Below are 15,822 nucleotides of genomic sequence, written 5' to 3' on the forward strand. Positions count from 1 at the left end.
TTTTTTTTTCTCAGAATATTAAAATCAAAAATGTATCCTACAAAAAAATGTAAATGGATTTCTAAATATTTTACTATGTGAAAAGCGTATCCGAAAATCCTAAATCCAAGGCATAATTTCGAAGTCCAGGCTGGAAGTACCATAATATTATTATACCAGATCCCTAACCGTCGGCATGCTAGCATAGCTGAGATTTCAGGATTGTGTACTGTTAGGATAGCCATTCAATGTTGGGACAGGTAACCTGAATAAAGTGACCTCATTTACTATCTCTCACAGGGCGTCAGTGGAGCGTTAGCGGTGCTGATGAAGGATGCTGTTAAACCCAATCTGATGCAGACTTTGGAGGTGGGTTGCTGTATCGGATACAATCTTGTTACAATAACAATAATCTTGTAATGCGTGTTCATTGATCTCATTCTCAAACCTAATCTAAAAGAAAACATCTCCATTTTTCATTTAAAATAAAGGATTTGCATTGGCATAAGTGGTAATTTTTTAGATAAACAAATATTTGAATCTATCACATTGTTTCTTCACCTCCATGTACTATAATCAATGACCGAAAAAGTGCAGAACTTTTAACGATTGACAGGAACCAAGATGGGGAGGTACTTGGTTCCAAATGGGGATCTCTATATTTAAATCTATTCTTCAGCCATCACAAACACATATCATGTTCACTTATCCTATTTATATGACACATATTAAAGGATCACTATAGGGTCAGGAACACAAACATGTATTCCTGACCCTATAGTGTTAACACCACCATCTAGCCCCCCTGGGCCCCTCATTCCTTCATAAATATAGTAAAAATCTTACTGTATTCAAGCCTGAAGCTGTAACTCTGCATGCTGTTAGACTCAGAAAAACAAGCAGTCTGCTGACATGTGGTAGCCTGATCAAATCACAGTGCTTCCCCATAGGATTGGCTGAGACTGACAAAGAGGCAGAGCCAGCATGATTCAAACACAGCCCTGGCCAATCAGCATCTCCTCATAGAGATGAATTGAATCAATGAATCTTTATGAGGAAAGTTGTGTCTGCATGCAGAGAGAGGAGATACTGAATCACAGGATGCTGTGCACAGTGCTGCCCTGTGCTCTACTGACAGCAGATATGAGTGGATGGAGGCATATTAAGCCTCCATAAACTCAGAAGTCCCTCTGGTTCACTCTGAGTGAATGCAACTGGAGGTGTTCCTAGCTTTCAATGTAAACACTGTATTTTCTGAGAAAATACAGTGTTTACATGAGAGAGGCTGCAGGGAGCTATAGTTCTCACCTGAACAACCTCATTTAGCTGAAGTTGTTCAGGTGACTATAGTGTCCCTTTAAACATCTTGGGTAGAGGTGTTTCCTCGTTAAAGACTACGTAAGTGCTTCAGAGTTAGAATAATTATAATAGTGACAAAATGCAAACAGTAACTGAGAATCAAAGCCAACATTATCATGTGTGTGACAAGACTTTTTATCACTAGCAATTATCCTTTTATTTTTTTCTGTCTTTGTCTGACCTTTGCTGAAATAAAACATCATGATATGACCTTTGTTTTTCACAGGGCAATCCAGTGTTTGTCCATGCAGGACCGTTTGCTAACATTGCTCATGGAAATTCTTCCATCTTGGCAGATAAAATTGCCTTGAAGCTGGTAGGCCCAGATGGATTCGTTGGTGAGCCACCTCCTTCTCCTGGTATTGTTGCTAACAAAGCCATATTCTGTGATTGAATGTCTATCTTTGCTGGTTGTATTTTTCTCTCCCAGTTACTGAAGCTGGATTCGGGGCGGATATTGGAATGGAAAAGTTTTTTGACATCAAGTGCAGATATTCCGGCCTGAGACCTCATGTGGTGGTTCTGGTAGCTACAGTCAGAGCTCTGAAGATGCATGGTGGAGGTCCAACGGTGAGTGGTTCCGGCCTAATTTATCTAACTGATACTAAAGTAAATCAAATTATAAAACTAACTATAAACCATACATGTGATGACTACAATATTACAAAAATAAACTTGTTTACAAGAATTATTAACCAAGTTCCCATCTACTTAATTCCCTGCACTTGGTTGCAGTGAAGACATGTACCTGGCAGTTTAGTGTAGGGAACCTATTATCCCTTCAGGCTACATATGGGGCCAGGGTATTTGGAGGAATTAAGACACAGGGACCTGAACTGGGCAACTCTTAGGTACATCTTTGAGGGGGCCAGATCCTCCTAAACTATCCAACAGTTTGGGATGCCGTAATGGGGCAGCAGGTGTTGGCTCTTGTACTGAGATAAATATTCATTAAACAGCAAATTGTAGTGAATGAAGCACAAATTTAGTAATGCAAGTATGAATAGTTTAGCTCTTATTATAGCAAAGTTGGGGAAATTTGCCAAGCCTGCTTTTTCAGCCTGAGTTTTGCAGTTCAGTGTTCAGTTTAATTTGCTGGTAGTTAAAATGAAACTATAGTGCCAGTAAAACAGAGTTAAAAAAAATTTTTGTCACTTACATGAGTCCAGTGCCGATATCACTCAGCGCTGATTCAGCCTCCGCTCCTTCCCCGCCGATGTCAGCTGGCGGGGAGACCTAATGCACATGCGTGGTAATGGCCATGTGTTGTGCATAATGCTTTCCTATGAGGTTTTGGGTAACACTGGAAGTCTTCGTGCATAGCGTCTGGTAGGCAGCTACTAGAGGTGGGGTTAATAAAAACTGCAATAATTCTCTTTGCAGGGTTTACAGACCTGGGACTATGCACCCAGACAACTTAAATGAGCTGAAGTGGTCTGGGTGCCTATGGTATTCTCGAATCAAGTAATTACCATTAAAAATGATCAGTGCACCAGGAAATCTGTTGGAAAGTATAAGTGAATTTGTACCACCAGTGGCCCTGTACCACTAAAATAGAGGCTCTCCACTTTTAGCCAATTAAAGACCAATGACGGTCTATACTGTGATAACAATCTCAAAACAGAATGTTCTATCCTGATACAAGGACAATAGAGGCCACAATGTGATGGCAGACAGACATTTTAGCAGTTCTTAAGATGTTAAATTACAGACTTTCTAGAATAAAATAGGAGCTGTACATTAATTTATCTAGATAATAATAGCCTCCACTGAGGAGCTGGTTCAGTTACGTCCCTTTAAAAGGAAAAAGCTTTGAGTTGGCCGGCACAAATCTGCCATCTAGGTAATCACTACTAATAGTAAAGCGAATATAATGAGCCAAAAGTGTTTGAGTTCAAGGAGCGATTGATCCTGTTGTGTTACAGTAAAAGGAATGTTGGCTGCTGCTGAATTGCAGTTATCTGCTGGCTGTGGGAAGTATAACCTATTGTTATTATTTTGTAAAAACTGCTAGTGTGTTTTACAGGGTTTAAAAACGCTTTGCACTTTTCAGATTGAGTTAATTAAGGGAGTGACAATTGAAGTACAAGCACACCTACCAAAGAGGTTTTGCCTAGACGTGGCAGGTGAGCTTGTACTTGAATGGCCATTGGAGTGATACTAAACAAATTCCAGTTATTTAAATGTGTAACCGCAGCTGGTTCCCCTATTTACCACAATAATCTTAAAGCATAGAACTTAGTAGGGCTAACCATGCAGATATCTTAGCCATAATATTATATAGTTAATAAGAGATCCTCTATTTAACATATATAAATAATTAAGAATACTATAAAGTAGGGATTGTCTTGGGAGCAAGTTTTGTCTTGTAAAAATATTTTATTAAATAAAAATCTAAATATAGACATATAAAAACTTAAAGCGGCACTGTCATGCCGAACTTACCTTTCCCCAATCGATTCCTCTTCTCTCCCTCTCTCAGGATCTATTCTTCATTTCTTCCTGTCTGCTCTAGTTTTCTTTAAAAATTAAGACAAAGTAGGGACTACTTGCCTTATGGAGGTTTCCTAAACCATGACCAGCTATGACCAGCGGAGGAGCAAACTGTGCTTCGTTTCCGATGGTCAGAGCAATTTTCCCATAATCCTTAGCTTTCCTCCTTGTTCCCACGATGCTTCCTGTCATTATTGCTGAGCGTCCTGTCACTTAGCAAAACTGCCGAATTGCATCCTAATAGAATGAAAACAGTTTCTCCATTCGTGTTGGAACTCAATTTGGGACTTGGATCGCAATTCAATTTGAATGAATGAAACTCCGATCCTATTCGTGCTGTGGCTGAATCTTGCAGCCGCTTAGTAGATAGCTCCCTAATTTCCACGGTATTAGGGAGCTATCTACCAAAAGGCTGAAATACCTAAATTGGTCTTCAAGCCACATTTACTAATACTAAGTAAAGATTACTTAGTATTAGTCACTTCTGCCCCTACTCGCTATACTGCGGTTAGGGGCATGTCTAGTAAACAGTGAGCAGCCAGCTGCTCACTGTTAAAAAAACAACAAATAAACCCTAGTACCCTAAACAATCATGGGAGGGGGGAAACTATTGTCCTCCCACCCCTGAGCGGCGGGTGGGGGGCCTCAATAACTAAGAGAGGAGGGACCTATTGTCTCTCCCCCTACTCCCCCCCCGGCCCCCACCCCTGCGCGGTGGGTGGAGGCCCTAAATAAGAATGTGGGGGATACCTACTGTCCTCCCCCGGCCCCCGCCCCTGTGCATGGGTGGGGGCCCTAAATAACAATCAGGGAGGGACCTACTGTCCTCCTCCCCGGCCCCCACCCCTGTGCGGCGGGTGGGGCCCTATATAATAATGAGGGGGGGGCTACTGTCCTCCCCTCCCAGCCCCCACCCCTGAGCGGCGGGTGGGAGCCCTAAATAACAATGGGGGGGCATACTGTCCTCGTCCCCCTCCGGCCCCCGCCATGCACAGTGGGTGGGGGCCATAAATAAGGGAGGGACCTACTGTCCTCCCGGCCCCCAACCCTGAGCGGCGGGTGGTGGCCCTAAATTAAAATTTCCCCCCCCCCCCCCCTTCCAAGGTGACTAGGGGGCCCATAGTCACCCCCACCCCACCCACCCAAATATAAAACTATCCCCTACCTACCCCCCTCACCATAAAAATAGTGAGGGGGGAATAAAATAACTAACCTGTAAAGAAAAATAAAACTTACCTTTTGATGTCTTCTTTTTTTTAAATCTTCATTTTTCAGCCCCAAAAAAGGCCAAGTAAAAAAGCTATCATACCAGTCTAACTTAAAATAAAAAACCCGAGTGCAAATGAAAACCGGACACTTAAAAAATTAATCCATCTTCACCCACCCGGCGAGGGCACGGCGCAGAGTGAGCTCCGCAGGGCGGGGACAGGCTTATAAAGCTTTGCCCCGCCCTGCAATTAGGCTCAGATCACTCTGATTGGTTGGTTTAAGCCAATCAGAGTGCTCTTTGTCATTTTACACAGCGTGGGAAAGTTCTTTGGAATTTTCTCACGCTGTCTAAAATTACACAGAGCACTCGGATTGGTTAGATTCCAAGCCAACCAATCAGAGTGTTATGAGTCAAATTACACAGCGTGGGAAAATTCCAAAGAACTTTCCCATGCTGTGTAAAATGACAAAGAGCACTCTGGCCAGGGGTCCTCAAACTCCGGCCCCCCCAGATGTTGTTGAACTGCAACTCCCATGATTCTCTGGCTCTCTATGTAATTCAAAGAATCATGGGAGTTGTTGTTCAGCAACATCTGGGGGGCCGGAGTTTGAGGACCAACCAATCAGTGTGTTCTTAGCCTAATTGCAGGGCGGGGCAAAGCTTTATAAGCCTTTCCCCGCCCTGCGGAGCTCAGTCTGCGCGGAGCCCTCGCCGGGTGAAGATGCATTAATTTTTTTAACATCAGGGGGGTTTTTTTTGCGCTCAGGGTTTTTTTTTTTTGGCGCTCAGGTTTTTTTTTTTTTATTTTAAGTTCGACGGGTATGATGGGTTTTTGTTTGGCCTTTTTCGGGGGCTGAAAAATTAAGATTTTAGAAGAAAGAAGACATCAAATGGTAAGTTTTATTTTTCTTTACAGGTTAGTTATTTTATTCCCCCCCCCCCTCACTATTTTTAGGGTGAGGGGGGTAGGTAGGGGATAGTTTTTTTTGTTTTTTTTTTATTTGGGTGGGGGGGTTGACTAGGGGTTTGGGGACCCCTAATCACCTTGGAGGGGGGCGGGTTTTCATTTAGGGCACCCACCCGCCGCTCAGGGGTGGGGGCCGGGGGGGGAACAGTAGGGGTGGGGGAACAGTAGGTGTGTCCCCCCCTTTTTGGTTTTTAGGGCCCCCACCCACCGTGCGGGGCCGGGGGGGAGGACAGTAGGTGCCCCCACCTGCCGCACAGGGGTGGGGGCCGGGGGGGGAGGACAATAGCAGGTCCTCCCCCCTCATTGTTATTTAGGGCCCCCACCCATATTGACCCCCATAGAGTGAGGGAGGCCATGGGGGGCTTAGGAAGTGGCGGGGAGCACTGCTCACTGACACTTTTATCTTAACATTTTACAAGGAGGGAGCTGCGCGCCAGTAGCTCCCTCCTTGTAATAAACTGAACGAACACTGATATTCAGTGTTTTTGTTCGTCTGAAATTTCTAGTCAATCATTCGTTTTTCTGACGAATGAATAGATGAAATTGACGTTCGCATGCCCAAGTGTTTAACTGGGCATATGCGGGAATTTCACAGCGATATCTAGTGTGGGCAGATGACGTGTCCCATAGGGACTTCCTCTACCCACACAAAGATGGCGGCGCCCAGAATATAGATCGGGGTAGAAAATAAAGTTAAATAATAGGTAATATGGGGGGCTTAGGGGCATTAGGGGATGACTAAGGGGTCAGTAAGATGTAGTGGAGTCAGGGGGGGGGGTTAAAAAAAAAACGGGATTCGGCCATGACAGTGCCGCTTTACTAATCCATTACAATAATTTCTAGCAGAGTTCATGAGATTAAAGTATATCCTTGCTATATCGGTAAAATAGTCAACCTCCCAGTCATGATAAAATGCAGTGTCTGTCTCCAAAATCTCTCCTCTGTATCCTAATATTAATATGTACACATATTTATACCTTAGATTTTTAATTAGGTCATGTTAGGACCTACCTTAACTTGGCCAAGATACAAGGCCATAACTTGATAATTTCACATGGTAACGTATTAATCAATCTATTGTTATGACCTAGATATCTTATCTATGTTTAGACTAAAACCTAAGGGTGCACACGATACGGGAAATTCCCTGACTTGGGGAACTACACTAACCTAGGACAAAATGGCGTCCTAAAGTCTGAACACCATATTAACTGAATATTGGTAATTTATTAAAAAAAACATTGTATGAAAAACAATATTTTCCATTTCTAACAAATTGTAGGTTTGCAAAATCTCTGAAAAACACAGTGCACAGTTTAAGAATTACAAGTTTTCATTCTAAAAACAAGTAATATTTGCATAAGCCCATAACAAATGTGCATGGGGATTTGGATTTGTAAACAGGTGACTTTTTATTAATTATATGCACAGGGCCTAATTTTGTATGTTTGTAGTTGCTTAATTTTCACCTGTGTGACTTTGTGCACACCTGTATAACTGTGAATCCCAGGTAGAAATGTCTTATCTTTGGTATTAAGTCTTCCTTTTTCCCCCAAGGTGACAGCTGGTGTACCATTACCAAAGGAATACACTGAGGAGGTACGTTTTAATTTACACACTCACTTCTTGTTCAAAGTCTTACACGATTAACCACCTTGTTGTCTTTTTAAAGGAACACTATAGTCATCTAAATTACTTTAGCTAAATAAAGCAGTTTTAGTGTATAGATCATTCCCCTGCAATTTCACTGCTCAATTCACTGCCATTTAGGAGTTAATCACTTTGTTTCTGTTTATGCTGCCCTAGCCACACCTCCCCTGGCTATGATTGGCAGAGCCTGCATGAAAAAAACAAAAAACTGGGTTCACTTTCAAACAGATGTAATTTACCTTAAATAATTGTATCTCAATCTCTAAATTGAACTTTAATCACATACAGGAGGCTCTTGCAGGGTCTAGTAAGCTATTAACATAGCATGGGATAAGAAAATCTTAATTAAACAGAACTTGCAATAAAGAAAGCCTAAATAGGGCTCTCTTTACAGGAAGTGTTTATGGAAGGCTGTGCAAGTCACATGCAGGGAGGTGTGACTAGGGTTCATAAACAAAGGGATTTAACTCCTAAATGGCAGAGGATTGAGCAGTGAGGCTGCAGGGGCATGTTCTATACACCAAAACTGCTTCATTAAGCTAAAGTTGTTCAGGTGACTATAGTGTCCCTTTAAACTGAATGTGTTGTTTCCTTAAACAAAATAGGCACAATAAACACTATTTTTTTTTATCTTTTTATGGATCGTTGAAAACATTTTATGATTTGTTTTCCTGCTTAAAATATAACGTGAGAACACATTTCATGCTGTGTACAGCTGATGCCACAGATAGATATATTTATTTTGAAAGCGTATAGCCAGGTTCTATAGCGCTGTACAATATAACAGGGTTATAGAAACTGTTGCTTAACATGCATTACATACGATTACATATTGTATAATGTTCAACATACATCAGGGATCAAAATTCCTATTATCTATAGAGGATAATTCACCCCAGGTTGGTGTGCTATGGACCCTGTTGGCATACGGTGATAGGTTACGTTTTTGCTTGTCTAGTAGTGATAGGCTTGACATTTTAAGCCCTGACATTGATATAGCTGATATTGAGGATCTTTCTCTTGCCAACTTGCGGTATGGGTTCACTGAGAGAGCACAGCCAGAGAGGGATAACTGGCAGGCTTTTAGCTAAACTGACAGTTCTGTGACTTTGCAGTGTATGCTACACTGCAACTATCCTCATATCATATGCCATGCCAAGAGTGATGAGACTTGTAGTCTGCAGACAGCTGGAAAACCTTATGGTATATTGTATGGTCTAATATCAGAAAGATGAACTGTGTGATATTACTAATACATTATTAGTCGCTGAGCAGATATATTTCTTGTTTCCTGACTCATAATGGGTGTAAAATGAGGTTAGATTTTACACTTATTAAAAGTGGCAAGTTTATCACGTAGACGCTTAGAGAAGGTGTCTAAAAACACTTTTCTTTTTCTAAGTGGTGATAACGTGATGTGCAATTTGCAGGTTCGTATAACCAGTGCACATCTACACTGTTTGTAGTTTTTGTTCTTTTATTTTGTCTTGTTTTGTTTTTCCCCTGTCTTATTTAAAGCTTTAAATGTTTCTCAATGCTTTTAAAGACATTGTACTGGCAAGAACATGTAACGTATTCCAAGAATATTGATAACAGTACTATATTTAGACAGAGTATTAACAGAATGAGAATGTGAAATATTGTGCGTCATTATGATGCTGTTTGTAATGCTACAGGATTCATAATAGATTAAAACAGAGGGTGACCCGTACATTTTGGTTTTTGCCTATTTGCATTTTTAGAAAGGCTTGGTGTCCTTACAACGGAACCCGGTGTTTTAACAACGTAGGACATTAAGGCTGACTCTGTAATAACTATAATTTCAGAAATGCCCACTATTCCAACATCACCTCATTTAAAATAGAGCGTCTGATGGTGAATGTATGAGGACAGGGTGTCTTTAGGCTAAACTTGTGTTTGTTTGCTCATTGCTCTGTTAAACAGAATTTGGATCTGCTGGAGAAAGGATGCAGTAATCTCCGAAAGCAGATTGAGAATGCTACGGCATTTGGCGTTCCGGTGGTGGTGGCTGTCAATGCTTTCAAGTAAGAGACTGCTTGAGAAAATTACACCTGTCTTAAAGATTTTACACCTTAAACTACTTTTAGATTTACATTAAATCCTCAGTATTTGCAGCTGCCCAGTGCGCCCGATCTAGAACAGGATGTAACTTAAAATCTTTTCGTTTACGTTCGTACTCATATTATGCATGCCTAATAAATCCCCTGTCCAGTTTAGAATGACGGCAAAGGATTTTTTAGGTTGAGTTAATCACGCTTCAAACTGAATCTTCATTGCTAATGCGTGGGCTGCCAGTACCACCTGAACTGAATGCTAAAATCGGACACCCCAGCTTATTCTATAGGCTTACCAGCCCTGATAGCCATTATTGGCAAGTACATGCTTTAGATTGAGGATGGTAGGAGTTGAAGTTAAACAACTGGATTACACCAAATAGCCTTCAGAGAGGTCATTGCTTGGTATTGTTGATACTATATACTTTTGTTTCTAGCACAGTGTGCGATATTAAATATAAAACATTAAGCACACAGATTGCTTGTTAGCTTTTGCATGCTGTCTTACAGGACAGACACAGAGGCGGAACTGCAGCTCGTCTGCCGCTTGGCGAAGGAGGCCGGAGCGTTTGATGCTGTAAAATGTTCTCACTGGGCAGAAGGCGGAAAGGGCGCAGTGGAACTCGGTCAGGCTGTGCAGACTGCAGCCCAGGCACCAAGCGACTTTAAGTTCCTCTATGATGTGAAGGTAACTCGCCAGTCTGTAGAAATGTGAGATAATGAATGTTAATAGCAAGAGATGGTATTGCTTAGCAGATACTGTGACACCGTTATGGACATTTGGGAATAAACTGGTAAACGTGAAAATGACTTGTATTGGCTTTCTGTAATTTCTCTTTCTGTAGTTTGAGCACTTTGACACAATTCTACCGATGACATATATTTCTATATAAACATTTGTAATTAGTTCCGTGAATACAAGGTGAGTCAGAACCGGGAACGGTCTCTGGGTGCCTGAGAATCAGAATTGCTTGTAAGAAGCCAAAATATTTTCTTTTTTTATTTCTTATTATCTTAGGATAAAGAACTTATACTGACACGTGAAGGTTCACCTTAAATGTTTATTTAGTAACAGTGGAACCGGTTACAATACTGACGTATCTGTTTTTATTTTTTATTCTGTGTCTCTCTTGTATCCGTTGTATTAGTTGCCCATTGTTGAGAAGATCAGGATCATTGCACAAAAAATCTACGGTGCAGATGATGTCGAACTTCTTCCTGAAGCTGAGAAGAAGGCTGAACTATATACCAAACAGGTGAGTTATTAAAACCTTCAAACCTGGGGGGCGTGGCCTACGACTGAACTGAGCGGACGTCTTTCCACGGAGCTCCGCTCCGACACAGAGAAATACCACGGAAAATACCGCAAAATCGCGGCAAACCAACCCGAGAGACAGACACCCCCCAAGCAGAGAGAATGGGGAAGAAAAATAAGAGACACCAAGGTCCGACCAAGCCCCAGCAACCAGATATCAGACTGGCCTTCGAGAGGCCTGCGACCTCACAGAGACCCAAGATGGCGCCTGAGGCCCGCGAAACACCCGAGGTATCTGAAGCCTCTCAGGAGGAGGAAGACTCAATGCCTTCTCCTCGATCCTACACCACGGAGTCTGAGGAGGACGAAGCACCTGCCACAAAAGGTGACATTAAAAGGCTCCTGACGGAGATGAGACAAATCTGGAGGAGCGACCTGCAGACAGTGCAGACAGAGGTGGAGGAGGTACGGCAAAAAATCAGTAGCCTGGAAACAAGGGAAGCCTCCAGGGAGGAAAAGATCCAGACCTCAAATCGAGACATACAAGACCTTGCCTCACAGGTAAAACAAATTAGACGCACAATCACCACAATGGAGGTCAGACACAGGCGACGAAACTTACGCCTTAGAGGCATCCCAGAAGAGATCGGCACTGCACAGCTCCTACCCTATACTCACACCCTCCTGACAGCCATGGGAATAACAGACGCACATAACCTACCTATGATCACCTCGGCGTTTAGGGTAAGGAAGTCCGCTGCAGCGCCCACCGCGGCACCCAGAGATGTTATTGTGCTGACTCGGGATATCTCCGTTAGAACTGCCGTAATGTCTAAGTCCAGAGAACTAGGAACAACATTGATCGAAGGCCACAGGGTAGCCATATACCCAGACACACCATTCTCCGTACTTGTGGAGAAAAGAAACCTAGCACCTGTAGCCAGGTCACTGAGGGACGCCAATATCAGGTACCGCTGGGGCATAGAGGGGTCCCTCCTCACAGAAGTTGAGGGAGAGAGATACGAGCTCACCTCAGAGGACGACCTGGAAAACTTCCTACAAAAAGCCGGTTTGATACGCATGCCGCAGCAAAGGACATCACCTCCCACCATGAATCAAGTGCAACAAGAGAGAACCGTCGAAAAATGGCACAGCGCACCGTCCAGCAGCACCGTAAAGAGATTGACTCCACTTCCCAAGGCTGCTAAATCAAGACCCAACAAGTAGCGGAGACCACGCAGAGTCGGACTGAGCACAAAGACCCTCTAAAGGACACTGTTACTCTATGGTATACGGGACTTAGCCATCTAGTTTCACTTTAAAGACATCTAAGACTGACCAACGTATGGCCAGAGTTCCCTATTTGTTTTACCTGTTGCCTACAATATACCCATTAAGACATAAATATGTACACGTTGTATACTTAAACGAATATAATGGAACGGATGTATATGTTATTCTAAATCGAATAAAATACAAATTAAAAAAAAAAAAAAAAAAACCTTCAAACCTCACAATCCAGAGCAGATGATGTTATGGAGCATTTACATTGTTTTGCTCTTATTTTAGGGATTTGGTGATCTCCCAATCTGCATGGCTAAAACCCACCTGTCCCTGTCCCATAACCCAGAGATGAAAGGTGTCCCTAAAGGATTTGTCCTGCCCATCCGGGACATTAGGGCCAGCGTTGGAGCAGGGTTCTTGTATCCACTAGTGGGAACGGTAAGTGTCACATGGTAGTAAAATATGTGTTTTGTCATGTTTTAAGTGAGAATGTTATGGTTTTGAACTGTAGACAACCTCTCTAGCAGTTAATGGGCAGCATTTAACCTGAGTTCTCCAGCTCCCACTGAGTATTTGGTTGTATATCTTCACTCTTATCTCCCATGAGCAAAAGGCTTACACAAGAGAGTGCAAGAAAGTATTAAATGCAACTCCAAGTACTGTATCAACTTATGTTCATTGTGTATTTTTGAGTTTTTTTTCTATTTCACTTCTTTCTATTCTCTCACTTTCTATTCTGTAGTCAGAAAAATGCTAAAATTACACCGTCACCCACTACTTTGTAATATTATAGGGGAAACATAGCTTCATGTGACCCTTTATAGCAGGGGGTGTCCAAAAGGCAGATCCCCAGTTGTTGTAAAACTACAACTCCCATGGTGCTTTGCATGCGTTCAGAATGACAAAGCATCATGGGAGTTGTAGTTCTACAATATCTGGGGAACTACCTTTTGTGCACCCCTGCCTTACAGGATCTGCATGTCATACAACTCCTAAGGAATTAACACGATCATACGTTTAATTCTGAGAACAAGTACAACAAATGTAAATACAAGTAAATAACTCCTGTCCACTTAATGTCACAGCAGAAGCTGCAGATAACGGGGAGACATTTAGAGGTTGCCTAATGTGTCTTTAATGCATTATTTCTATAACATATAAAACGACGTGTACGTTCCAGCGTGGAGCGGCTGTTTAGCAAGCATGCACATTTATCGTGCGGTTCAGCCTGGTAACAAAGTGCAGAGCTTGTCTTGATTATACAGTGCTGCAGATATTACTGATTGGTTGCACTAGCGGGAAGTAGATAATGCTTCAATAATATGCCTTTTTGTCCCTTGCAGATGAGTACGATGCCTGGTTTACCCACAAGGCCATGCTTCTATGATATTGATTTGGACCCTGTCACCGAGCAAGTGAATGGATTGTTCTGAAATCACTAATCACAGGTAATGTTTGAAAACGTGGAAATATCCAGCATTGCACGGAATGTAAATGTTCTAAACTTAAAGGGACACTATAGTCACCAGAACAACTGCAGCTTATTGTATTTGTTCTGGTGAGTAGAATCATTACCTTCAGGCTTTTTGCTGTAAACACAGTCTTTTCAGAGAAAATGCAGTGTTTACATTACATCCTAGTGATGACTTCACTGGCCACTCCTCAGATGGCTGTTAGAGATCCTTCCTGGGTCATGGCTGCCTAAAATGCATCCAAACATTCAGTGTCTCCTCCCTCTGCATGCAGACACTGAACTTTCCTCAGAGAGATTCATTTATTCAATTCATCTCTATGTGGAGATGCTGATTGGTCAGGGCTGTGTTTGAATTGTGCTGGCTCTGCCCCTGGTCTGTCTCCTTGTCAGTCTCAGCCAATCCTATAGGGAAGCATTGTGATTGGATCAGGTCATCACTTATTATAATGTCAGAGGAAGGTCACAGGCAGAGGCAGCAGCTTCAGACTTGAATACAAGTAATATTTTACCATCTAAAGGGAGCTAGATGGTGGTTTTAACACTATAGGGTCAGGAATACATGTTTGTGTGTCTGACCCTATAGTGCTCCTTTAAAGTTGGGATTGCTCATGATAGATCTATGTTTGACATAGGATCTAAAACAGGGGTTCTCAACCTTGTCCTCAAGGACCCCCTACCAGTCCAGGCGTTAGGGATTACCTGGGTGTGTCTAAGGTGTTTAGAAAAAGAAAAAAAAAACAGACTCTAAGGTGTTTTTTTCCCTTTTTCTAAACACCTTAGACACACCCAGGTAATCCCCAAATCCTGGAATGGTAGGGGGTCCTGAGGACTGGGTTGAGAACCCCTGCTCTAAAAGATGGTTTATTGGTGATTCTTCATCTCTTTCTATCCAGTCTGAGCTGCTGTGTTTCCTGAGTATTGTACAGTCAGTACATTGAATCCCGCCATCCAGATGTTTATATTACTTAGTTTATGCATGTTCCACTCCGAGAGATTACAGAAATGGATTTATTTATAATTTCAAATTGTTCGTGTTTTTTTCTATAACCCCTATAATAACCGGACACCCAGGCTAGAGTTAACCATGTCTATAGGACATTAAACATATGCCAAGCTCTCCTTGATAATAACAGCTTACAGCAAACTGATATTGTATTACTTTGTATTTGTTTCTATCTCTCATACATTCTATCCTTCTTGTTCATTACCTTTTTATCTGCTCTGCACTGCACTCTGCACCAGTTCCAGCCATCCGAATCTGTTACTGGAACTGCTGCCCAGGTTTAGAATAGATTGTATGTGACCTTGAAATCTTTACAATAGGCCCAATGCCCCCCAAAAATATAGTGTATATACCCATGATGTTACATTCATCAAAATAATAAACTAAACTAGACGTTAACTTACACATACTCATATGTCACATAATCAGCCATGCCTATAAATACATTATTTAATGCCTTATCTCTACCGCATTAAATCTGTGGTAATTCCACTTTGATGTATCCCTTTAAACTGCTGTCTGTTTAAGAAATTTGTTAAAATGAAAGACTGATTTCAGTTGGTATTGCCACCAAAGTTGTGGCAGAAATGTTGTTGTTTTTTTTATATTGTGCATTTACCGTTTTCTCTCCTCTCCAGATGTGTTGTAACCGTGAGACAATGTTGTGAAGAGATCGTCAGAGCTTCTATAGAGATCTTCTAATCCAGGAAACGTGACCTAGTTCTTAGCAAGCTAAAGACATATTTTAAATGTTTTTTATCAAGTGCCTCATGTGAGATTAAAAAAACTAATAATTTTTTTCAAACTCTGGCTGTTTGTGTCATTTGAGGTTCGGTACAGTACCTGCGAAGTTATTGGTTGTTAAACCGATGCTGTGGATCTTTGGTAAAGATATTTTAATTGTGTGATGTGGTTAGCAGCGGCACTTCAAATGCAAACTGAAAGACAAAGAGTGCTGTATATTCAGTATATCAATAAATACTCAACATGGCAACACTGATTTAGTGTATCAGGAGCATCCAGTAAATATAGGTGTCCTCACTCTTAAAGGGACACTATTGTCACCCAGACCA

General features: G+C 41.9%; 1 protein-coding gene across 2 annotated transcripts in view; it reads left to right on the top strand.

Moving 5' to 3' along the window:
* MTHFD1 (methylenetetrahydrofolate dehydrogenase, cyclohydrolase and formyltetrahydrofolate synthetase 1) overlaps positions 1-15,528 on the top strand; it is a 58,534-nt gene extending 43,006 nt beyond the window's left edge. For both annotated transcript variants that reach the window (XM_063440408.1, XM_063440409.1), the window contains 10 exons: positions 280-348; positions 1,565-1,676; positions 1,769-1,908; positions 7,566-7,607; positions 9,603-9,703; positions 10,244-10,421; positions 10,882-10,989; positions 12,558-12,710; positions 13,616-13,720; positions 15,388-15,528. In XM_063440408.1, the coding sequence (XP_063296478.1) occupies positions 280-348; positions 1,565-1,676; positions 1,769-1,908; positions 7,566-7,607; positions 9,603-9,703; positions 10,244-10,421; positions 10,882-10,989; positions 12,558-12,710; positions 13,616-13,705 (993 nt within the window). In that variant the 3' untranslated portion in view covers positions 13,706-13,720; positions 15,388-15,528. The remainder of the gene's footprint in view (positions 1-279; positions 349-1,564; positions 1,677-1,768; positions 1,909-7,565; positions 7,608-9,602; positions 9,704-10,243; positions 10,422-10,881; positions 10,990-12,557; positions 12,711-13,615; positions 13,721-15,387) is intronic.
* Positions 15,529-15,822: the final 294 nt, after the last annotated feature.

This window comes from Pelobates fuscus, chromosome 13, assembly GCF_036172605.1.
Source record: "Pelobates fuscus isolate aPelFus1 chromosome 13, aPelFus1.pri, whole genome shotgun sequence".
Lineage (NCBI taxonomy): Eukaryota > Metazoa > Chordata > Amphibia > Anura > Pelobatidae > Pelobates > Pelobates fuscus.